The 27,102-nt window shown below is 37.9% G+C and overlaps 1 protein-coding gene across 17 annotated transcripts in view; it reads left to right on the top strand.

Moving 5' to 3' along the window:
• The window catches only part of LOC137243327 (EH domain-binding protein 1-like), a 143,475-nt gene that overhangs the window by 78,497 nt on the left and 37,876 nt on the right, over nt 1-27,102 (top strand). For 12 of the 17 annotated variants that reach the window (XM_067770976.1, XM_067770993.1, XM_067770986.1 and 9 more), the window contains exons 6-10: nt 605-1,637; nt 6,975-7,177; nt 7,282-7,745; nt 8,169-8,264; nt 8,421-8,849. In XM_067770976.1, coding sequence (XP_067627077.1) covers nt 605-1,637; nt 6,975-7,177; nt 7,282-7,745; nt 8,169-8,264; nt 8,421-8,849 — 2,225 coding nt within the window. Of the gene's footprint in view, nt 1-604; nt 1,638-6,974; nt 7,178-7,281; nt 7,746-8,168; nt 8,265-8,420; nt 8,850-11,414; nt 11,539-15,001; nt 15,099-15,164; nt 15,354-17,004; nt 20,037-27,102 lie in introns of those variants that run through there. The other 5 variants (XM_067770991.1, XM_067770992.1, XM_067770987.1 and 2 more) reach the window with 5 other exon arrangements.

Below are 27,102 nucleotides of genomic sequence, written 5' to 3' on the forward strand. Positions count from 1 at the left end.
CACCAGAAAGGAGACCTCAGCAGAAATTTCCCTAATTTTTCATTGGATGTTGTAGTTTTTATATGGGGGTTTCCAAGTGCAGCGTAAAACACGTGAACGGGATTCAGAAATTATTGCACATTTACGTATATAGGAAGCCGCTTGATCCAAAACAGACGCCCATGTCACCTTGGGATCTCTTAATGCTTAGGTATATACTACTTGTCGTTAAACAATCTTAAGCCTTTGAAGCAGTTAGCATTGAGGCGATTTTTTTTTAATAACAGCTTCCCACAAAATTGCTAATTGTATATTTTCAAAATTAATTATGTAATTTATTTTCTTGTCCATCTCTCTTTCTTGTCTTTTAAACTAAACGCAACCCACTTCCAAATCAAAATTTAAAAAACAATTCTCAAAACTAAACATAAATGTATCATCATATAATGTAACTAATCTTTGTTGTTGTTGTCTAATATTTGTATAATATTTGCTGAAATTTTATTCAATATTTCACTAACACATACACGAAACACTCATCTATCTATTTACATACATCTCAACCCCATATGTTAATCACCATTTGTAAATATCCTTATATGTATCTATGTGTATGAATGCATAGTTCCTTCCTTGTCCGAAGATCCAACTCCATTGGCTGAACATAATCATTTGAATTTTGAATTCGAATCAGAAAAACAATTTGGCTACGATGACGAATTACTGAAAACCCCCAGCGCTGCAACGCAACCTGAAATGCGACAGCATCAAACGGAGGAGCAGCAGCAATCCGATAGGAGAGAAAGTGTTGACAAAGATTCAAAGCATGCAGTTTCTATATTATCACCCGCCAAGTCGCCAGAAGCAAACGTGCAGAAAACAGTGAAGAGCAGAATTGTTACATCGACACCAATCGGCGCCGTAATGACTGCTGCCTCTAATGCCAAGGAGACGGAAACGAGTGAAGTAGGCGCACGTCGCGCACTGAATTTTCAAAATGCCGCGGCTAGCAGTCCGGCTAGTAATGAAAAGAATAACGAAATTAATCAAGTGGTGACGGTCAATAATGCTGCTGTTGGCAGTGGTGTTGAAGAGGGCGCAAAAGTGACAGATACCAAAAACGAACAAAAACCAGCCAAAATTAGCAACAGCAAATCTACAACGCTTAGCTCGTTGTTTTCAATGTCCACATCCACGCCTACAACAGCAACAACCCCAACACTACCATCAAATAAGGCTGCTGATAGCGCTGCTGAGTTAAAGAATCAAACGCTAAGCAACACTGCAAATTTAGCGCCACCAAAACCGGCGCGCAACGACATAAAGCGCGCTGAATTACCGCCACTCAATTTGAAGAAGAGCTACGATCATGACAACAGCAATAATAGCTACAATAGCACCACAAACACCATCAATAATACCAGCAACAATAACTCGAACAGCATTAATAGCAACAGCAACAATTTGCAAGTGAATGGCTCCGCCAAACCATTAGAGAGGATCGTCTTGAAGGAGAATACACCCGGTCAAGATTTGCTTGAATGGTGCAAAGATGTCACGAAAGACTATCCTAATGTTAAGGTGACCAATTTGACGACCAGTTGGCGTAACGGTATGGCGTTTTGTGCGATTATACATCATTTTGAGCCGGATTTGATGTGAGTAAATTTATAGAAAATTAAAAACGAATTTATATAACATATTTACTATGATATTAGGGTGTTCCTTGAAAAAATATAATTTACAATTTTAAGCGTCTCTCTCAAACGAAAGAAGACTTTTAAAGTAGATCTCCTGACCAGTGAGCGACTCGCCTTAACCTTCTCTAAAGCAACAAAAATTGAGTTCAATATCCTTGCCAGTGATAGGTTATAAAGTTTTAAGGGGTTGTACTGAAAACAAATCGCTTAATCCTTTTCAAAGAACCATTGCATTTACATATGTAATTTCAATATTTTTCTCAAAAATCGATTTTCATAGCCATACAAATCAGTGTAGTTTTTGAAAAGTCAAAATCGCCGTCCGCACAAATAAAATAAAACACAAAATTGCATTTAATCAAAAATTTTAATTTTATCTACAGATGGGCTTTACCACTTGTACCTTGATCCAAAAAATATTCCCGGTATAATCCTCAAACCATTCCTGAAATAATCTTGAAACAGTCCTGAAATGATTCCAAAAATAGTGCCGAATCGGCACGAGAACAGTACTGAAGTAATGACGAAATGATCCCCAAATGATCTAAAAAGTGATACTGAAATTAATTATTCCGAAAAATATTTCGACAGTAATACGGGATGATAGAAATTTAGTTCTGAACACATTCCGAAATGATTATAAAATTTTACCGAAATAATCCTGTAAACAATAAGTACCGAAATAATACGTAAGCCAAGCAGAAAATGGTACTGAAATTATCTCGAAACCAAAATGACCACCCAGCGATCTAAAAACTGATACCGAAATAGTCCCGTGAAATATCGCGACAGTAATGCGGGATGATGCGGAGGTAGTCCTCAAATAGTTCCGAAATTTTACAAAAATAATTTCGAAATAATCCCAAAAACTATCCGCAGTTAGTCCTGGTTTGTCCTGAAATAGTCCCGAAGACAAACCAGAAAATTGCCTGCAAATGAAAACGATCGATAAATTGCGCAGAAATAGTCCGGAAAAGTTAAAAAATAATCCCGAAACGATCGCAAACACAATCCGGAAATAATACCACATTGAAATAGCTCCAAAATTATGCGGAAAACAATCCCTAATCAGTACCGAAAAAATCCTAGAAAAATGCACGAAAGGATCTCGAATAGTCTCGCATGGTTGCGAAGTATTCCGAAATTATTCTAAAACTGTCCCGAAGTAGTCCCAAACTGGATTAAAACAAATTCCTAAATAGTCCCGAAGAAATACCTAATAGAAAATTCCAAAATGAGTCTGAAAGCAATCCCGAAATAATCCAAAATGATTTCGAACACATCCCTGAAATAGTTCCGATATAAACTTGAAATGATCTGGGGAAAAAACCGGAATGAAAATTCTGCGCTTCAAGACTGTGTTTCGGGTTTTCTGATTTTTACTTTTTTGTTTAATTATACTCAGTTGAGCAGAGCTCACAGAGTATATTAACTTTGATTGGATAGCGGTTGGTTCTAAAGGTATAAAGGAATCGAGATAGATATAGACTTCCATATATCAAAATCATCAGTATCCAAAAAAAATTTGATTGAGCCATGTCCGTCCGTCCTTCCGTCCGTCTGTCCGTCCGTCCGTCTGTCCGTTAACACGATAACTTGAGTAAATTTTGAGGTATCTTGATGAAATTTGGTATGTTGATTCCTGGGCACTCATCTCAGATCGCTATTTAAAATGAACGATATCGGACTATAACCACGCTCACTTTTTCGATATCGAAAATTTCGAAAACCGAAAAAATGCGATAATTCATTGCCAAAGACGGATAAAGCGATGAAACTTGGTAGATGGGTTGACCTTATGACGCAGAATAGAAAATTAGTAAGATTTTGGACAATGGGCGTGGCACCGCCCACTTTTAAAAGAAGGTAATTTAAAAGTTTTGCAAGCTGTAATTTGGCAGTCGTTGAAGATATCATGATGAAATTTGCCAGGATCGTTACTACTATTACTATATATGTGCTAAATAAAAATTAGCAAAATCGGATGAAGAACACGCCCACTTTTTAAAAAAAATTTTTTAAAAGTAAAATTTTAACAAAAAATTTAATATCTTTACTGTATATAAGTAAATTAAGTCAACATTCAACTCCAGTAATGATATGATGTAACAAAATACAAACTAAAGGAAAATTTCAAAACGGGCGTGGCTCCGCCCGTTTTCATTTAGTTTGTCTAGAATACTTTTAATGCCATAAGTCGAACAAAAATTTACCAATCCTTCTTAAATTTGGTAGGGGCATAGATTCTATGACGGTAACTGTTTTCTGTGAAAATGGGCGAAATCGGTTGAAGCCACGCCCATTTTTTATACACAGTCCACCGTCTGTCCTTCCGCTCGGCCGTTAACACGATAACTTGAGCAAAAACCGATATATCTTTACTAAACTTAGCCCACGTACTTATCTGAACTCACTTTATCTTGGTATAAAAAATGGCCGAAATCCGACTATAACCACGCCCACTTTTTCGATATCGAAAATTACGAAAAATGAAAAAAAATGCCATAATTCTATACCAAATACGAAAAAAGGGATGAAACATTGTAATTTGATTGGTTTATTGACGCAAAATATAACTTTAGAAAAAACTTTGTAAAATGGGTGTGACACCTACCATTTTAAGTAGAAGAAAATGAAAAAGTTCTACAGGGCGAAATCAACAGCCCTTGGAATCTTGGCAGGAATACTGTTCGTCGTATTACATATATAAGTAAATTAGCGGCACCCGACAGATGATGTTCTGGGTCACCCTGGTCCACATTTTGGTCGATATCGCGAAAACGCCTTCACATATACATCTAAGTGCGACTCGCTTTTAAAACCCTCATTAATACCTTTAATTTGATACCCATATCGTACAAACACCTTCTAAAGTCACCCCTGGCCCACCTTTATGGCGATATCTCGAAAAGGCGTCCACCTATAGACCTAAGGATTACTCCCTTTTAAAATACTCATTACCACCTTTCATTTGATACCCATATCGTACAAACACATTCTAGAGTCACCCCTGGCCCACCATAATGGCAATATCTCGAAAAGGCGTCCACCTATAGACCTAATGCCCACTCCCTCTTAAAATGCTCAGTAACACCTTTCGTTTGATACCCATATCGTACAAACATTCTAGAGTCACCCCTGGCGCACCCTAATGGCGATATCTCGAAAAGGAGTCCACCTATAGACCTAATGCCCACTCCCTCTTAAAATGCTCAGTATCACCTTTCATTTGATTCCCATATCATGCAAACACATTCTAGAGTCACCCCTGGTCCACTTTTATGGCGATATCTCGAAACGGCGTCCACCTATGGAACTAAGGATCACTCCCTTTTAAAATACTCATTAACACCTTTCATTTGATACCCATATCGTACAAACATTCTAGAGTCACCCTTGGTCCACCTTCATGGAGATATCTCGAAAAGGCGTCCACCTATAGAACTAAGGAATACTCCCTTTTAAAATACTCATTACCACCTTTCATTTGATACCCATATCGTACAAACACATTCTAGAGTCACCCCTGGCCCACCCTAATGGCGATATCTCGAAAAGGCGTCCACCTATAGACCTAATGCCCACTACCTCTTAAAATGCTCAGTAACACCTTTCGTTTGATACCCATATCGTACAAACATTCTAGAGTCACCCTTGGTCCACCTTCATGGAGATATCTCGAAAAGGCGTCCACCTATAGAACTAAGGAATACTCCCTTTTAAAATACTCATTACCACCTTTCATTTGATACCCATATCGTACAAACACATTCTAGAGTCACCCCTGGCCCACCCTAATGGCGATATCTCGAAAAGGCGTCCACCTATAGACCTAATGCCCACTCCCTCTTAAAATGCTCAGTAACACCTTTCGTTTGATACCCATATCGTACAAACATTCTAGAGTCACCCTTGGTCCACCTTCATGGAGATATCTCGAAAAGGCGTCCACCTATAGAACTAAGGAATACTCCCTTTTAAAATACTCATTACCACCTTTCATTTGATACCCATATCGTACAAACACATTCTAGAGTCACCCCTGGCCCACCCTAATGGCGATATCTCGAAAAGGCGTCCACCTATAGACCTAATGCCCACTACCTCTTAAAATGCTCAGTAACACCTTTCGTTTGATACCCATATCGTACAAACATTCTAGAGTCACCCCTGGCGCACCCTAATGGCGATATCTCGAAAAGGAGTCCACCTATAGACCTAATGCCCACTCCCTCTTAAAATGCTCAGTATCACCTTTCATTTGATTCCCATATCATGCAAACACATTCTAGAGTCACCCCTGGTCCACTTTTATGGCGATATCTCGAAACGGCGTCCACCTATGGAACTAAGGATCACTCCCTTTTAAAATACTCATTAACACCTTTCATTTGATACCCATATCGTACAAACATATTCTAGAGTCACCCCTGGTCCACCTTTCTGGCGATATCTCGAAAAGTCGTTCACCTATAGAAATAAAGCCCATTCCCTTTTAAAATACTCATTAACACCTTTCCTTTGATGCCTATATCGTACAAACACATTCTAGAGTCACCCCTGTTCCACCTTTATGGAGATATCTCGAAAAGTCGTTCACCTATAGAACTAAGGCCCATTCCCTTTTAAAATGCTCATTAACACCTTTCATTTGATACCGATATCGTACAAGCACATTCTAGAGTCACCCCTGGCCCACCTTTATAGCGATATCTCGAAAAGGCGTCCACCTATAGAACTAAGGATCACTCCCTTTTAAAATACTCATTAACACCTTTCCTTTGATGCCTATATCGTACAAACACATTCTAGAGTCACCCCTGGCCCACCTTAATGGCGATATCTCGAAAAGACGCCCACCGATAGACCTAAGGCCCACTCCCTCTTAAAATGCTCAGTAACACCTTTCATTTGATACCCATATTGTGCAAACAAATTCTAGAGTCACCCCTGGTCCACCTTTATGGCGATATCCCTAAATGGCGTCCATCCATAGAACTATGACCTACTCTCTCTTAAAATACTCTTTAATACCTTCCATTTGATACACATGTCATACAACCACATTCCAGGGTTACCCTAGGTTCATTTTCCTACATGGTGATTTTCCTTATTTTGTCTCCATAGCTCTCAACTGAGTATGTAATGTTCGGTTACACCCGAACTTAGCCTTCCTTACTTGTTTTTATAATTTTTTTGAACTCATGAAGCTAAATAAGATTTCTATGAGAATAAAAAAATTGTATCCTCTTTCGTATAGCGTTTCTAATTCTATACTTTTCTATATTTTTATAGCGACATGACGAAACTCACCGCACACGATGTGGTGGGCAATTGTCGCACCGCATTCGATGCTGCCGAATCTTTGGGCATACCGCGCGTCATTGAGCCGCGTGACATGAGTTTGCTTGCGGTGCCGGATAAATTGGCTGTTATGACGTATCTGCATCAGTTGCGTGCGCACTTTACCGGTAAACAATTGCAAATTGAACAAATTGGTAAGCACAATGAAATAAAACACCAAGTAAAAGTGCCATTTCAATTCACTTGTGTATGATTTATATGTTTTAATGAATCAAAATTTGTTCATTTCAATTTTCAGGTCCAACGTCTGATGAGTCGAGTTATGTAATTGGAAATTACAAATCAGACAACTTATCGCAAAATTTACTCAATTTAAGTCACTTGAAGGCGCAATTGCTGCATCAGAACTCATTGGATGATGACATTCTCGGTATTGAAACGAAAAATAATTTTACGCCTGCGCAGCCATCGCCTACGGCGAAAAAGGATGTAAAGAATTTAATACTCTCTGGCTCGAAGAATATTTTGGGTAAAGTGCTTTCGCCTACTAAGGATAAAAACTCGATCAATGCGTCACAGCATGGCCAAGTGGGTAGTCAGTTGGTGCCCACAGTTGATGACAATGAAAATACAAAAGCTGGCGAAGGCAATGGTAGTACAGGTCTGATGGTTGGTGCTTTAACAGATGACTGCAAGGTGCAAGACGAGCTGCAGCAGGTGGCGCCACATTCACCCACAGCGCTGGATCCAACTGCGGCCAATGTGAGTGCTGTTACCTGAATACATATATACATATAAATTAATTTATTTGCGCTAAGTTCGCCCAATTTTTGCGGGGCTACTTTTTCCACATTCACTAAAAAGTCGTAAATTATTTATTACTAAGCGAGTTTCAAATATTTATTAATTTCTTATCAGCAGTTATTATTAGCTCATTTTTTTACTCATACGATTTGTATATATTTCGCTCGTTTTATAAGCTAAGTTAGCGCTAGTTATTTGTAAATAAGTTTCTATATTTAATTTCAATTGATTTTTGTTCATTTGAGCATGTTTTTGATTTTTGTTTACGCTTTTATTTTGGCTTTCATTTCCGGCTTAACGTTTTCGGTTTAACATTCATCTACCCGCTCATATCAACAAAAACAAAAAAAAAAAACAATTTGCATTAAAATAAAATCACAGCGTATTTTGTCACGTCACAAGGAAATGAGTGAAAAGGCCAAGTTGATGATTGAAAAGCTGAAAATTTCCAATGGCGTTGAACGCAACGAGAAGGACGTAAGTAATAAAAGGCGCATAGCGTTATTGCATCGCGGTTGCCGCAAGAAAATTGTAGCAGTACTTTGACATTTCATTTATTGCCTGTTTTAATTTTAATCATTGATATTCGATTGATAATGCCACGCTCTAAGAAATAATTTCAAATATTTACAGGAGGAACGTCAGCAGCGTTTGCGCGAGCAAGCACGTCGCCTTATTCTCGAGACGCGTACCAAATCAGTAAATGGTGGCAGTGGTAGCGGCAGTTTAGATAGTCCGACTACGCCCACCAAGCTGAAACGTATGAACTTCTCACCTGAACGCACCATATCACCTATACACAATGGCATCGATGACTATGGAGTGCCGAGTGTGTGCAACAATTCCCCAACAAAGGCGCCAATGTCGCCTACAAAAAAAATCACACCACCGCGCGATGTGGACGCGTTATTGACAACTACAAATAGTAATAATAAATTAATAAGCCCTAGTCATAGATTAAGTGAACGTTTCAACAATGTCACGAACAATAGTGGCACAAATAGTCCGCTGCAGTCCTTTAATGCCGTTATGGAGCGCATATCACCAAAGAATGACAAGAGGGTAAGCAAGAATGATTGTCTAGGGGTCGATTGATTACAACTCGATATGAATGACCGCGATCCACACAGTAAAATCGTTTTAAATTGTTAGGTTAAGTTTATTTTCTATGGCCTTTTTCAATCTGAAATATATTTGTCTGAGCTTGATTCACAGTATTTGAAGTAATTTTCACGTTTTTCGAAGTATTAGCTTTCGAAGTTCGAAATTGGATCCATGTTGTTGTTGTTGTTGTAGCGATAAGGTTGCTCCCCGAAGGCTTTGGGGAGTATTATCGATGTAATGGTCCTTTGCCGGATACAGATCCGGTACGATCCGGTACCACAGCACCATTAAGGTTCTAGTTCGACCATCTCGAGAACGATTTATGTGGCCACATTAAACCTTCAGGTCATAACCTCCCTCCCCACCCCCAAGTTCCATGAGGAGCTTGGGGTCGCCAGAGCCTCGTCTGTTAGTGAAACAGGATTCGCCGCGGATAGGCGAGGTTGACAATTGGGTTTGTAGAAGCTATATATTGCGCTGGCAACCTGAAGGGTTGCGCTACACAGCCCTTTGAATCTGGTATTTTAGTCGCGTCTTACAACAGGCATACCTACCGCGGCAATATTCTGACCCCCTGTTGTGGTTGTTGTAGCAATGCTCGCCCCACCTAATAGCCGCGACCGATCACAAATTGTCATCAATATCCTTTAACGGGAGTCCAAGGAAACTTGACGTTTCAACAGGGGTGGACCATAAGGAAAGGGGTGTTGGAGGCGTTGGTTCCACATTACAATTAAAGAGATGGTTGGTGTCATGTGGGGACACATTGCAAGCAGGGCATACATTTTGTATGTCGGGGTTGATTCTGGATAGGTAAGAGTTTAACCTGTTACAGTATCCAGAACGAAGTTGAGCAAGAGTGACACGCGTTTCCCTGGGGAGTATGCGTTCCTCTTCTGCGAGTTCTGGATATTTTTCTTCAAGTACTGGATTCACCGGGCAATTCCCGACATAAAGGTCCGACGCCTGTCTATGGAGTTCACCAAGGACCTGCTTGTGTTTTCCGCTTCATACGGCTGGGTTCTCAGGTGCCGTATTTCCTCAAAATGCTTACGGAGATGACTCCTTAGGCCCCTAGGCGGTGCTGGTTCGTCAATCAGATGTCTGTTGGGATGCCCAGGTTTCTGGGTATTCAACAGAAACTGTTTGGTCAGCATCTCATTTCTCTCCCTGATGGGGAGTATTCTCGCCTCATTATGCAGATGTTGTTCTGGGGACATAAGAAGACAGCCCGTGGCGATTCTGAGAGCAGTATTTTGGCAGGCCTGTAGTTTCTTCCAGTGGGTGGGTTTTAGGCTTGGCGACCATATGGGTGACGCGTAGCACGTAATCGGCTGGCTAATTGCTTTGTATGTGGTCAAGAGCGTTTCTTTATCTTTTCCCCAGGTACTGCCAGCAAGGGATTTGAGGATTTTATTACGGCTCTGAATTCTTGGAACAATTGCGGTTGCGTGCGCACCAAAATGTAGATCCTGATCAAACGTCACACCCAAGATTTTGGGGTGTAGGACAGTCGGTAGCGTAGTGCCATCGACGTGGATGTTCAATATGGTCGACATTTGGGGCGTCCATGTTGTAAATAAGGTCGCGGAAGATTTAGTCGGTGACAATGCCAGGTTTCGCGAGGTCTGACCCCCTAATCCGCGGGGGTAAATTGGACCCATCCTAATACATGGCTCGTTTTCAATAAATATGTTGAAAAATTTAAAAATTAGACTGTGGCAGTCATCTTATTTGAATTGCATAAATTTTTTTCTTTTCGGTCTATAACAAATACTACCACAGGTCAAAAGGCTGATTTTCGAAAAAATTAAAATTAAATTAAAGTACACGAAAAAAGTTGGCGGATCTGGTAATGCTAAGCGTGTATTCGCATGCACAATGTGCTGAATCCACATTCTCTATCATAATTGCGTTAGCGGGCCCAAGTTCGGCCCTAACCTCAAACAATTTTCTGTCGCCAGTGAATGTTTTTTCGAACCGCGACAAGTTAGGTCAATTCTGATGGCAGATTCTGATTCTACACATCAAAATTCGAATCGCGGTTCAGTTCTAACCTCAAAAATGCAAGAAAAAAATCATTCGCGATTGAGCGTTTTTTGAAGTTAGTGCCGAACCGTGACTCGTTAGTATAGTTCTGGAAGCGGACTCTGATTCAGTGTATCAAAATGCGTTTGTATAAATGTGTCATAATACCAAATCGCCAACGTTTGTTTTTATGCGAATTGACCCTTATAATAACTGTTATATAACAAAAAAAAAAAAAAAAAAAAAACAGAAAAAACAAAAACTATAATTACAACTGAACTTTAATACAGTAAATAAATAAAATATATTGACAAGCTTCAATTTCAAACTTCGAAAGCCAATATCTAGGCTTCGAAGCTAACTTGGAAAAACGGCCACACCAAAAAAAGTATACAAAATATTTGCGATTTTAAAAACAGACATCATCAGACTAAGAGTCTAAATTATTCACCCCCAAATATGCTTTCTGTAAACTAATTTTTTTTCTCTCCATAGCAGGGCGATAAACCATCCTACATTGAATCGGAGCTAGAAGCGCTGGAACGCGAACAGGAGGCCATCGATCAAAAGGCTAGCAGTTTGGAGAAGAAATTACGCGCCGTCATGGGTGGCAATCCAAGTAATAATCGTAGACAGCGTAATCCTTTCCTTAGAATGTTACGCAATAGTATTGGTGGTGGTGATAGTATACGTATTAAATTGCTCGATATCGATAGCGATGGCCAGTTTTCAATGCCACCTTCGGGTGACGATACTTCGCCATGCACATCATCAGGCTCTGTAACACCTTCGTCATTGTCCGATGATGAGCAGGCGGCAGTACGTGCAAACGACAATGTGCAATCGACGCTGACGGCAGCTGCTACTGCCGTTGATGAGCGTGTAATACGTCGCAAGCATGGGAGACTACGTCAAAATCGTCAACGCATGCAAGCGACTGAAAACGCAAGTCAACAGCCGAAGCGCCGAGCACACAACCGTCCACGTTCACAATCTTGTATTGTAGATGCGAATGAAAATCAGAAAATTCATGCGCATCACCAACAGCAACAACAGCAAAATAGTTTTATAAGTAGTAGAAATTTTACAAACGCTTTTGCGCCATTCAATTTTATGTTCTCCTCCTCCTCAAATATGAATACAACAACAACTGCATCATCCTCAATTCATTCCTCCTGTGATAATCTGCCAAAGGTGCACGTGCAATTGTCATGTAATGACGAATGTGAGAATAAGAGGCGGCATATGCGTTGCCAAACCGAAGAACCGCCTGGCAGTCGTAGTCGTCGACGTAGTCGTTGTCAATGCCATAGCAATCGTGGTGGTGTCAGCGACGTTGCGGGTAAACATTACAACTTCTTTCATAACTTCAATCAATTGAATGAATGTAGTTACAATTAATTTCTGCAACTCTTACATAACTACTACAACTACTTTTGCAAGAGTGTAGCCTATTTTGCGGCAAAATTCTTAAAAAAGAAACACCAACAACAAAAACGCCGCACAACAACACAATTGCAAAAATATGCAGCGAAAACGCATGCGCGCAACGCTTTTCACTCGCTTACCGCAAATTTATCTATGTACTTTTCAACGCCGTGGTTTATTTATTTTTTTTATTGAAAATTTGTTGCATTGCAGTTTTTGCCCTTTGGAAGCTTACCGTTAAACTTCAAACGTTCACCACTCATAGCTCTTTGATTTCATTAAAATACGCTTAGCTTTTACGGTTAAATAAGCGCTTGTATGCTGTAAAAAAGGAGGTCTTCTCTGCTGTTGTTATTCACCATTATTGTTGTTTCTCCTGCGTATTTAAACTATAATTAATAACTTCACTAATCGATTATATTACATTCTTGTAAAGTTCGCATTCATCGTAATATTTGTTTGTTCTATTTGCTGCCCATATGCTAACAAATACATTGTCTAGTTTATAACTGTAACAGTAATATTTTACTCTAAAATTAAACATGCTAATAGCTTAACAATATTGTTGATGTGTGACAATGCAGGCGTCCTACTAAGTGCTAAATAGATAAATAATTAATTTAAAAAAGAAATCGTATTGGTATTAGCTAAATAAATTTATGGTTTGTACAAATTAGGAAATCATGATCCATATTCGTAATGCTGTACTTACCACATACTAAACTCACCACACATACTCATATACCCAATTTTATAAACATATCGCTAATTTACTTCAATAGTGTCATAATTCAAAAAACACAATTTTCCAGGAGAGCCATTCAAAGATTTTAACTGCCATATGTCGCGCATATAAAGGCATATTTTCATTTGTATAGCATGTGGTAAAGATTTAAGATTTTCTTATACAACATAGATCATACTATTGGGCACTATATGTTATTAACTCAAACGTCATGTTTTTTGAGTTATGACACTATTGAAGTAAATGAGCGATATGTAAATTCATAGCCCATCTAGAATAGGCATGTTTCAACCATTCTTCATTTTAAGCGTCAAATTGCGCAGCTACACAAAAAAAAAATTACGGATAAGGTAATGCGGCACATGTATATGAATGTACATACTTTCATTTCGGTATCTTACTTTTAGAAATCTTATTTAGGAAAGACAGCAATCTATGTTAAAAAGTTTTTAAAAACTCACAAAAGTATTGAAAATTAAAAAAAAACTATTTTTTATTTTAAACCATAAAACCCAAAGTGCAGTTTTCTCGCTCATTGGGTTTTAGTTACAAAGTGTGATATATTCACCCGCTTAAAAATCGGCTTGATTTTATAGTATTTTTTTTTTTTTTTAGAATGGCAAACCATTTTTAAAGTTGTCCATACCTTGTATGACGATAATGCGAAGAAAAAAATCCGTATTTTGATATAAAATTTGAAGTTTTTTTTGAAAAAATTTGAAAAAAAAAATTTTAAAGTTTTTTGAAAAAGTAAACAAACATTTTTTTTACAAGGTTTCGAAACGGGTTCTCTTAAAAATTTTATATGAGATTCCTATTATTCTACGTTCCAAACATTTTTAAAAAGTCGAAAATTTTTTGAATTTATTTGTAAATTTGATTTTGCAATTTAAATAAAAAAACTGACAGTTCAGATTTGTAGCTCCTTCAACTTAAGTCGCACAAAGTAAAGGTATTTGGTCGCTTAAAAATCTCGTTGAATTTTTAGAATTTTTTTCCTGAAGGAATATCAATTTTCTTCCGTAATAAAGTCGTTCGTTCTTTGTAATGCAAGGAAAAAATTCTATATTGAAATAAATTTGGCTCTTTTCTAAGATAAATATTAGATTTTTTCTTTAAAGATTTTCGAAACTTTGTTGAAAAACTTAGAAATTGGTTTGAAACATTGTAAGGACAAAATTCCGTATATTGATTCAAAATTTGACTTTTTTCTAAGATAAATATTAGATTTTTTCTTTAAACATTTTCGAAACTTTTTTGAAGAACTAAAAAATTGTTTTGAAACATTCTCGAAATTTTGTTTGAAAAATGTTCGATACTTTTTGAGCTCTTACAATATTTTAGCAAAACTTAGAACGTAGATTTATCCTGCATTGAAATAAGATTTATCAGAAAAATATTGAGACTAACGAAAATACGCAAATGGTTAAAACATGCCACTTCCGTGTGGGCTGTAAATGTAAGTACATGCAAAGGGGTATACTTTTTGTTTTAAAACGTAAAAGCTCAACACTTTTACTTAACTGAATTAGTTTTGGGTTTTGTTAATAGCCTTATAAGTGTATTTTAACTTTATTGTTAATTATTGTGCTCAAGGCCGCAAGGATAAATAAAACACCATGTATTTTGTGGTATTATAATTTATATAATTGGTCGATATTTCGGTTTCAATCTGAAACCATCATCAGGAACAAATGAATATACTTGATCGATAAATACTTAATCTGATTTCCAAATGTTGATTTCCTAAAATTTTTTTAATCATGCTTATTCGATTGTAAATTATGAAAAAAAAAAACATAAAAAAACAGTTTCTGCTATTTCCTCGTTCAACTATTTACTAAATTGCGCATTTGTTGCCTTTATAAGTCATTTAAAATACTCATGCATTCCTTAACTATTCGCATAGAAACCGATGAGACGGAGGAACAATTGCTGTCGCAGTGGTTTACGCTTGTCAACAAAAAGAACGCGCTTTTGCGCCGTCAAATGCAACTCAATATACTGTACGTAAATTGTATTTATTGTAATTTTTAAATCGTTAAAATTAAATATAAATTTTTTTGTTTTAGTGAGCAAGAAAGCGATTTGGAGCGTAAATATACGCTTTTGAATCAGGAATTGCGCGCGGCACAATCCGTCGAGGATTGGCGCAAAACAGAAGCACAACGTGAAAAGGAACGACTGCTGCTCGAAGAGCTGGTGGCTATTGTTGATAAACGTGATCAATTGGTGCAACATTTACATAGTCAAGAAATTGCGTAAGTTTGGCATAATTTTAATTTTGATTTTCGAAGATCGAAATTGGATCCCTCCTAATAAATTTGATTTCTTTATTATATATGAAAAATCTGTTAACAAATATTTTGAAGAGATTGGTCCATAAACAAAAAGTTAATTCGCTTTTTTCGAAGTAAGCCTGCAAAAACTAAACTTCGGCTTTCGAAGTTCGAAATATGAAAAATTAGTAAACCAATATTTTTGTAGAACTTGATCCAAAGCAAAAAAAAAAAAAAAAAAAAAAACAATATCCCGAGCATTCAAACCATAGGTTTTATTTTTCGTAGTTAGAAATCCGATCTTTCCTATTAAATTTCATTAATTGTATAGGCAAAATCAGTTGATGATTTTTGTGAAGATTAATCCTAAAGCAAAAAAGTAATTTCCGGTTTTTCGAAATTTGCCTCCAAAACATAGATTTTATCTTTCAAAGTTGGAAACTGAACCCTTTCTTATATATTTAATTTGTTTATTGCTTATGAAAACTGAGTCAACAAGTATTTTTGTAGAGGTTGACCAATAAGTAAATGAGTAATTTCCCATTTTTCGAATTTAGCCTCAAAAACATAGTTATGTCTTTCGAAGTTCAAAATTGCAGCCATTCTATTAAATTTTATTTATTTATTGTTTGTGAAAACTCAGTAAACAAGCATTTTTGTAAAGGTTGATCCATAAGCAAAAAAGTAACTCCCCGTTTTTCGAAGTTAGCCTTCAAAACATAGAATTCGGCTTTCGAAGTTCGAAATGTGACACTTCCTAATATATTTTATTTATTTATTGTATTTGAAAAATTAAAAAAGTAAAAATGCTTTCCAAGCTTATATAACACATACTATAACGGGTCAACAGGTCCATCTTCGAAAAAATTATAAGCCGTCAGTAATTGCCTAACGGTTCGTGGTTCAGTCATAAGCTCAAAAAAAAAAAAATTATAATAATAGAAAAAAAACCACTGGCGATTGAGCTTTTTATGCTGTTCAGGGCGAATCGGACTCGCTGGACCAATTCTAATAGCGGACTCGCACAGTAAAATTCAAGCTGAATCCGAATCTGGCGTCAGAATTCGCTAACGGTCGTGTTTCAGAATTAACCTCAAAACATGAAAAATAAGCACTGGCGATTCAGAGATTCTTCGAAGTTAGAACCGAACTGGGACTCGCTAAGCCAATTGGATTCGGATTCAGTGCATATGAATTCAGTGGAAGAGAAGGTCGGCCTTAAATCTCTTCGGAGGTTATCGCGCCTTTCATTTATTTATTTTTACATGTGTGGCATTACTATAGATCAAGCGGCCGCCGTGGTGTAGCATGTTCCGCCTACCACACCGAAGATACTGGGTTCACGCCCAACGGTCAAAGCAACATCAAAATTTTAGAAACATGTTTTTTCAATTAGAATAAATTTTTTCTAAGCGGGGTCGCACTCCGAGTGTATTTCTGCCATGAAACTCTCGACATTACTTTGTATTGTTATACTACCTCAATACGATACAAAGAAATTCTTTATTAAATTAATTTATTGGCTAAAACTTTGCAAACTTTTTTCACATATAAATTTGTTTTTTTATTTTCGTTTTTTTTTTTGTATATCATACAAAAATTTCTCATCATTTGCCTTTCTTTCTTTCCCTAGCATCGAGGACGATCATGAGATAGCACGTGAACTAGAACAAGTGGACATTAGCGGCGACAAGGATAAGTGTGTCATACAATAAGAAAACAGAGTTAGATAGAACTTCGTCCAAGCTCATTTATATCAAATGTTCTCTGAATAACTTTAAATTCGAAACAAAAGCCGGCTGTTCATATGTAGCAAACCAAAAACAAAAAAAGAGCTAATTTTCAAAACAGCAACAGCTAAATACTACTCTATCAGCTGATAACTAATTCAAAAAGCTAATTTCAATGAAAAACTGTTCATTAATTAGTGTTCTGTAATTTTGAAATATTTAGCATACATATAATTTGTATAAAAATATAATATTGCTGTAACTGAACTCATATATTTATTTTCTACAAAAGTGACAGTAAAGTAAAAAAAAAAGTTTCGTTAAAATGAACAATTACTTATGTATGCATTATTTGCGTATACGTATGTATTTAAGTATTTTGTGCTGATGCGTGTAAAAAAATTTACTACTTACTTTTATTTTAAGTAATTACGTGCTATATGCGCTTGCGTAAGCAAATGCTTTTGCGAACTAAATAAAACCTAAAGAAAAATGAACAATATTAAACGCTATTAATATACTTATTTGTATGTACTATTGAATGTCTAAAATCAATCTTTAATGCACAATTCCGTAAGCATGCCACAGCGCATGCGGGAAATATTGAACGATGACAATTACGAAATACGGATTTGGTCACTATGGAAATATCTTTAAAATATACTTAATTAAATTTTATAGAGTTGCATATGAATTAAATTTTGAATGTAATAATTAAAACGAATATAGTTTAAACAGTTGGCTCGCATTGTGTAAATTTTATTTGCTAAATTAAATTCATTTTCAAAAAACAAAAAAAATATCAACGCACTTTGTAAACAAGTACTTATAAAAATTTTAGATGTTGTTGTATGCAACTCAAACAAATTAAAAAAAAAAAAAACGTCCGTTAGTACTGTAAGCGAAAGTAAAGCCAAACGAAAATATTAAAATATAAATTGTATGAAAATGAAACAATAAAATCATTTATGTAATTCTTTTAGTTTCATATTTTTCATATATGCACCTTTTTATAGATATAAATTCTAAATTGTTGTATTTTAAAAGTTATGTAATTTCGTTTTAATTGCAATATTTTTCTCATTGAAATCTGATTTCAAAGTTAGTATAATTCTTCGTTGTGAACTTTGTTCGTATTTTTTGGGCGTTTTTTTATAGTTCAAGAAAGTTTTGAAAACTCTTAAAAAAATTTAAAAAATTGTGCAAAAAGTTCAAAATTTTTATTTAAATAAATTAAAAATGTATATAAATGCTGAAAGTACAGTTATATATCCCATTAAACCCTTGAATTTTAAAATTTTTTTATCGCCTTTTTATCGCAAAACTCAGGAATAAATTTTAATTCTATATGAAAGGAAAAAGGGTAATGCATTGAGAGAAAAATTCTAAAAATTAAACGCAACTTTTAAGCGAACTTATACCTATTTTTTGGGAGACTAAAATTCAATGGGCTACAAAGCTGCACTTACTGATTTTTGATCTAATGCAAAGCGTACAAGTTTCAGCACTTCTTTATCTTTTCAAAAAACGTTATATCTAAAATAAAATTTCTATGAGAAAAATATTGAAATTAAAATAAACTATATAAATGTTTAAAACATGTGTATTCTGGCTGCGTTATATATATGAATTTGGCTTTAGATTGACAAACCCTGCTTTGTGGGCCATTTCATTTGATTTGTATTCACTTAATTGTATACACTTAATCAAACGATGCTCATTTCCATGTTGTTGTTGTTCTTGTTGTAGCGATAAGGACATTCCCCGAAGGCCTTTGGGAGTGTTATCGAGTTGATGGTCCTTTGCCGGATGCAGAACCGGGAAGTTCTGGTACCAAGCCCGACCATCTCGGGAACGATTTGTTATGACCACATGCGACCTTCTGGGCCATCACGCCCTCCGACCCCCTAGATCCATGAGGAGTTCGGGGTCGCCAGAGCCTCGGCTGTTAATAGAACAGGATTCGCCACGGATAGGTGAGGTTGACAATTGGGTTTGGAGAAGCTATGTATTGCGCTGGTATTTTAGTCGCCTCTTACGACAGTCATACCTACCGCGGGTATATTCTATTCTAACCCCCAAACCCGCTGGGGCAGTTGATTTTTTACAGGTCAAATACTTATTCATCTCACATTCTTGCAATAATAAAAGAGTGTTTGGTATTACCAAGCACGTAATTTAGACTTTCGTTTGAACATTTCATAAGAAAAGCTTCAACTTAAATTAGCTTTATAAATTGCTTTAGTTGAGAAATAACTCAAAATTTTCATGCTAAGTTAACAAGTGTAAAATATTTTTTTTTACCGCATAGCAAGTTGTAGCTATGTACATATATTTTAAATTTTTTTTTTTTGATGTTAATCAATTTTGAATATTAGTTTTTAATTTGACTAGTGTGATCCTAAGTGTAAACTGTACCTACCTATTTATTATTAAACAAAGAAAAAAATTGAAAAATAAATAAAAACATAAAAAAGTTATGAATAATTTGTTTAGTTTTATGTTTTCTAGAAAATTAAGTTTAACAGCGCATGATTATATTTGACAAACATTTTTTTTTGTACCAAATGGAAATGGCGGCTATCCAGGTTTTAGTTCAATATCATCCTTTCATCATTATGCAAGATCGGTGAAAGTATCTATTCTTTGTATATTTTTTTAGTGATTTTTTTTTAATTACCAATTGAACTATCACTGCAAGTTTTAAATGTATATGTATTTTCACATAGTCTATTAAAAACAAAAAATTTATAATTTTTAATGTATGTACTTTAAAAATCACAGAAACTCAATCCAGAAAACTTATAACATTTAAGTCAGATATTTAAAGAAAAATATATACTTAAATCTATGAATGATACAAATGTAAAATAATCATCAATTTAGTATATAACTTAAATAAAAAATATATATGAATGGAATGAATGCAGAACAATTTTAAGTCTTATTTGGTATGCTTGTGGAAAGATGTTCGCAGGATTTGTATGAAATGCGAGTGCATGTGTGATATAATCCAACGGACATTAAGATTGACGAAGAAATGTTGCGGCGAAAAGAGACCAAAAATCAACCCATGTAAGATTACCATCATACCTTTCTTGAGAATAAGATCCCTCAGGGGATGTGTAAAACCCCTGTGTAGTACAGGGTGTGGTCAGATAACGTGACCGATGTAAAATTTTTTGACGTTTTATTTAACTCCAAGTTACCACGGAAGAAACCTGTGGTGGATTAAAATACTGTATCTTAAGGTTTCCAGTAGACCCCAACTCAACAATGCTAGAAAAAGTAAATGGGACTGCTTAAGAAGCTTATGTTAAATCGTGAAAGGGTGTAATAAGTTCGCGAGGTTCTGTCCCCTTTGCGTAGTTTATGAAGGTAGATGGTAGTTGGGCAATGAGTGGTGAGGAGTCTTTCAAGTTTCACATGGACATTTATTTTCGCTATTTGTGGTTGCATAGGAATTAATTAGATTCCTCACCGTGCTTCCCAAGGCAGTCGGTTCTATGTACCGGAGCGACTCGGGATTTTTCTCGTCCAGTACTGCCATTTCAGTGTAACCGCATTTAATTTATTGTGTTCCTCCCACAAATTGTCATCCTCCCAGCAGCTCCTTGCAGCGGGACTGCGCCATACTCATCTGCTCCGGGAAGGTATCGAAGCCAATCCGGGTCCATTTCCTGACTCCGGTCCTGAGAAATGGTTTTGCTGCGTTTGCCGGAAAAGAATCTTTTTAGGACGGTCATACTCTTGTCAGTGTGTCACGTGCAAGAGATGGTTGCATCGGTCAGGTTGTTCTGGGCTAGAGCTCACCTTTTGCACCGTTTGCCATCACAGAATATATATGTTTGCGACATCTGCCCAATGTAGCTCCCGCGACGGAAACGCCCTGATGGGCTTCATTGCGCCATGTTGCCAGGCCGTAAACCCAAATACACCGGGAACCCCAATGCTTACCCAGGGACGTCAAGTCCAAGGGCCACAACAGCAATAGCGCCCTATTCTTTCACAACACGTGCGTAGTCACCCGTCACTTACTCCTAGAGTGACGAAGTCTCACCCGCTGCACTTCAGAATTTTGCAGTTAAACTGTAATGGATTAACTGGCAAGATCACGGAGATAGTCGATTTCATGAAGCGGCACAACATCCGCATTGCTGCGATTCAAGAGACTAAACTCACAGCAAGATCTGTTCTGCAGACCTGTTCCGGGTATAATGTCAGTGCAATATCATATATTTGATCCCGACATCGGCCGCAGGGTCAATGTCCTAGAATGTCACGGCTTATCTGTCCGGTCAGGCGATGTAAACCTAGAAATCATCAACAACTATATCCCTTACTCACTGGCGATAATCGCATTATCTGAGGCGATTTCGATTCCCATCACGATCTATGGCATTCAAACTTGTTGGCGGATAGCAGGGGTGAGATGCTGGCGGACCAAATAGAAAAAGCGAAGTTCTGCACAAAAAACGGAGACGCCCCCATTCGTATGGTAGGAAGCTGTCACAGTTAGCCAGATATATTAAACGTCAGCGCAGGACTCGTAAACTGCGTCAACTGGCAGCCGATGGTAACATTGACATCCGACCACCGGCCAATACTTATTTCGCTCGAGCGTACCGCCGACTTCATCGTCACCGAAAAACGCACTTTCATAAACTTTAAAAAAGGAAAGTGGGATGAATAAAAATCCTTTACAGGCAGCCGCTTTACTGCCCTCCCTACCCCGACTGATGCTCGCGAAGGAGAGCGTGCTTTCCGCAAGGTCATTGAATCCGCCTCGGCTCGCTTTATTCCCGCCGGAAGAATTCCCGAAATTTTCCGGCGGAGGCCGCAAATTTAGCGAGAGAAAATGACCTTATAAGACATCTCGATCCCGGCGACCCCAAATAAGGGATATAAACCAACGCATCAGATTGCTTGTGGATGAACACAAGCGGGCGAAATGGGAGGAGCATCTAAGTAGTTGTAACCTCTCTGCCGGAGTGGGTAAGCTTTGATCCACCGTAAAGTCCCTATCGAATCCGTCCAAGCATAATGACAAAATTTCCATCGCCTTTGGCGTTAAAGTGCTGTCGGATGCGAAAAATGCGCGAGCGCTTTTTGCCGACAATATATAATGCATTCTGCGGTTGACAAAGTTAGACGGAGGGCCAACAGACGCGCACATAAACATAAATTTAGCGCGTCCTCAATTACCATGACCGCCAAAGAGGATGACGATGCCATCGGTCAAACTAAACCATCGAAAGCAGGGAAAGAGAGTTTCAAATATTTAGCACATGTCTTCAACCTGTCTCTTTCCACCTTTGTTATTCCCGAAAAATGGAAAATGGCCAAGGTGTTCCCGCTACTAAAGTCTGGGAACCACCTAACCTAGGAGAGTCATATCGCCCCCGATATCTCTCCTATCGCCAGTAGCTAAGACGCTTGAAGCCATTTTGCTCCCCTATTTCAAAGCAAATTTGCAACTAGCCTGTCAACAGCATGGTTTCGTCCTCAAATCTCTTGCTGGCAGTACTTAAGGAACAGGTAAAGAAATGCTCATAACCACTTACAAAGCAATTGGCCCATGAACCAATAAACTGATCCCGCATTAAAAAATAAGAGAGCAAAAAATATAGTTAGCTGTGAAATAAATTTTCTCGGCGTGACGTCACGCTTTAGAAAACATGCTTTATTGCTGACGCAGTGTTCAGACTTCATTCTAATCGAAGTATTTTGCTCCGATCTTACCTCCTTCTACATTTTTTATCACAAAGGTATATTTGGGTCGAGTTGAAAACTAAATAGTACTACTCAAGCCCCTCGAGAGGGGGCATGGAGGTTTGGGGGTGGAATGGGGGGGGGGATTGCCCCCGGGCCCGGGGTTTCTCAGGGGCCCGCGACTTAGAGGTACTAAGAAATTTTTTTAATTCAGGAAAGTCTTTAGTTTTTCCATGTGCAAATTTTAAGCCGAATTTCAAAAGCAACGAATATTGATAATGATTTTTTGCCTGGGCCTGAGGAGACAATAAAAACATCAAACAAAAATGTATGTTTACATGAATGAATGTTTCGACAAAAACTCGAATGCAGATTACTCGCCTTGTGCAACCCACAGTCTCAATTTATGTGTTGTTGATGCTGCAGAATGTTGTACGGCTGCAATTACTTTCTTCGGAGCTGCACAAAAATGTTTTACTATTTTCAGCAGCAGTTCACAACGATGGGACATCCTCAATAAAACAAAAAGTACTGAGATCTCTTCGTAGTCTTTCAGCCAAAAGCCAAATTTGACAGCGCAAGCATACGGCGATGTTACCGGCATTCTCAAGTACATCAACAAGTTCGAATGTATCTTGCTGTCCTCAAATATGTTCAAAGTGCTGATTAAGAAACGTGGTCCTCCAAGCTAGGGGCGCACCCCCAGCGGGTTAGGGGGTCAGAATATACCCGCAGTAGGTACGCCTGTCGTAAGAGGCGACTAAAATACCAGATTCAAGGGGCTGAGTAGCGCAACCCTTCAGGTTGCCAGCGCAATATATAGCTTCTCCAAACCCAATTGTCAACCTCACTTATCCACGGCGATTCCTGTTTGACTAACAGACGACGCTCTGGCGACCACAAGCTCCTCATGGAACTTGGGGTGGGGAGGGCGGTGATGGCCTGAAGGTTTAATGTGGCCACATAACTCGTTCCCCAGATGGTCGGGCTAGCACCTTAATGGTGCTGTGGTACCGGAGCGTACCGGATCTGATCCGGCAAAAGACCATCACATCAATAACACTCCCCAAAGCCTTCGGGGAGCAACCTTATCGCTACAACAGCAACAACAACAACAAGCTAGAGACGCCACCATAGATGTTGCGGTCCGACATCTAGATGCCTTATTAGCTGATTCGAAGTCGATCAGGAACCAATGGAAAACAATTTTAAACGAATGCAAAACAGTTGCAATTCAATTGAATATCTCGCTCAATGTTTCCGGACATTCGAAAGAGAAAACCAAAAGACGTTCTGAAGATAATTTAACTGAGATGTTTACGGATGATTTTAAAAACAATACATTCTTGGTGATCGTCGATTCGGTAATCACTGGCATTACTAAACGATTTGCAGCTATGAGAAATTTGAACGAGACGTTTTCCTTTTTGTGGCAATTTGAAGACATGGATGAAACTACGGTTCGGGCGAACGCAGCAAAATTTGTCGAAAAATACAAGTCGGACATTTCTCAAAGCTTAGAATGCTAAATAATTCACTTGAAACACATTTACGAAGCAGATTTTGATAAAGGTCTGTCACCGTTGGAATTGCTAAATGCCATCTACATATGTATGTTCAAAATCTGTATAAGATTTTCCCCAACATTTGTGTTGCTATACGTATCTTTTGCACTATACCTGTCACTGTAGCTAGTGCAGAACGTTCTTTCAGCGTCCTTTCAAGGATCAAAAACTTTCATAGATCGTGTTCATTTCAAGAGCGAGTTTCAAGACTTGCCACGCCTTGTGTTGAATCCGTTTTGGCAAGACAGTTAAATTTTGATATTACCATAAAAATTTTGCAGCAAAAAAGGCTACTAAAGCCACTCTTTGATATCTGAACTTTCTACATATATTGAATAATTAAAATTAATAATCATCACTAGAAGACCCAGCAGACGTTTTCCTGCCCTAAATTTGGCTTATCTGCATATATTTTAATAAGCTTTTTCCGTCTGACTCTGCCCTCCACCCCTCTTCACTTTTTTCCTAATCCTCTTATTCACTCCTCCCTCCGTCTTTTTCGCTTCATCTATCTCCATCTTCGTCTCATTCTATCTCTTTCTCAATCTCCTTCTCCTTCTCTCTTTTCTCTTCTCTCAATTCCTTCTCATTTTTCTGCATCCCTTATTGCCTGTCCCAGAGGGTGGTATGTATTTTATTCCAGTCTCAGTCCCAGTCCCACTGCGAGTCTCAGTCCCAGTCCTAGTCCTAATCCCAGTCCCAGTCCGTCTCTGGATAATATATTACTCTGTACCAAAGCACTCATCAACAGCTTTCATTTGATATCCATATTGTATAAACACTGTCTAGGCATTCACTGGCCCACGTTTTGGCCTATATCTCGAGACCCTGTACCTGTAGTAACCACCGCGTGAGGTTTACGCAACTTGTGTGAAAGTTTGAACATAATCGGCCGACGCATCTCTTCAAACACCGGCGACCAACTAACACACATTTTAGCCTTTCTTTTTATATATATAGATTTTAATTTTTCACACTTCACTATAATATTAAAACGAAATGCAGTTTTTCGTTGCTTTTGAAATTCGGCTTAAAAATTGCACATGGAACAACTAAATACTCCCCTGTATTAAAAAAAAAAATGTCATAGTACATCTAAATCGCGGGCCCCCTCAGAACCCCTCTCACATTTAACTCAAAGTTTTTGTACTTTTTTCGTACGGAATGAGAATAGAAGGAGTAAAATGCCTAAATTCAACACACCAAAGTGTAAAAATGAAGTACGTTGAGCCAGAAAGGTCAGCTAACCCAGTTTTGCGATAACAGTCTCCAATTGGGAGCACCAAGCGGGGTCTGATCTTCATCCAACTGTCTCCCAACACAATGAGAGAAGACCTGTCTTTCCTCTGTCTACAAACTGCCGGAGCGTATTCGTTCATCCGCATAATATGGCCTACCTAGCGAAGCTTTCTGTTTTTATTCACTGCACTATCGACATATATGCGAAAAGCTCATCATTATGCCTTCATCGATACTCTTCTTCGGAGAACATTTCTCTCGAATAATCCAAGAGCCATATCATCTTCTCTCGACACCTGCCAAGATTCCGAGCCACACATCAGGACAGGTATGATGAGTGACTTGTAGAGCGAGATTTTTGTTCAAAGAGATAGAGGATTTTACTTTTCAATTGCCAAAAGAAGCACTTGTTGGCAAGACATTGTTTTTGCTTTTAATGCTGCTTCCCAAATAGACAAAATACTTTACAGCCTCGAATTTATATCCGTCAACAGTGACGTGGCTACAAAGGCCACGATGACAGCAGGTACTTCGTCTTGTCCACATTTACTGCAAGACCCACTTTTTTTGCTTCTTTATCTTATATCAACTCTTTGCCTTCATGTTTGAACAGCCCGGCGGATATCCCGTCATTACTTGGAACCTTGTGATTTTTTATTTGTGATGCTGCCATTCTCACTTCGAAAAAGGTGGATGCCGTAGCGAGTTTTTCATCATCGGCGATCGGGGTATCGGGTTCGTCTTCCACTACACTCTGTACGTCAGTTACCAGGTCACCATTATCGTTCCTAGAGCAATCTGCCTCGGTATTGAAACCTTCTCTCATTAAAAGAGCATGAAATATTTATGCTAAACTGAAAATAAATATCCGGGCAGATAGAACCTACTTTTCTTCCAGATTGTTGTGTGCTAATGGGAGCATTAATTGGTCATCCTATCCGTTTTAGGCCGACTCCATGTGCATCTGATAACGCAGGTAACCTTTTTGCTGAGAACAATTTCATGGCAAAAACACAATGGAAGGGTTTGCCAAGCCACCAAATCAATTTGTTCTGAGTTTCCAAAAGGAAAAAAATATACTCCGAAAATTTAATTTTTACTCCGCGTAGGCGTTTACTCAGGTACAGTTTTAAATGCTCCGAACACTGGTAGCAAAATATAAGAGAAATGTAATAAATCGAAAATTCTCAAAAGCGCTACGTCATCAAACTTATTTTTCAAATTGGATTACAAATACAACAATTCCGGAATGCGGGATTTTGGCTCATTTGTTTATGCAATTGGCCAGCCGATTGCATGCTATGCGCCCCCGATATGGTCGCCAATTCTAAAGACTACTCACTGGAAGAAGCTACAGGCCTGCCAAAATACTGCCTTCAGAACAGTCACGGTTTGTCTTCTTATGTCCCCAGAACACCATCTACATAATGAGGCGAGAATACTCTCCATCAGGGAGAGAAATTAAATGCTAACCAAACAGTTCCT

The sequence above is a fragment of the Eurosta solidaginis genome, chromosome 3 (assembly GCF_040869045.1).
Source record: "Eurosta solidaginis isolate ZX-2024a chromosome 3, ASM4086904v1, whole genome shotgun sequence".
Taxonomy (NCBI): domain Eukaryota; kingdom Metazoa; phylum Arthropoda; class Insecta; order Diptera; family Tephritidae; genus Eurosta; species Eurosta solidaginis.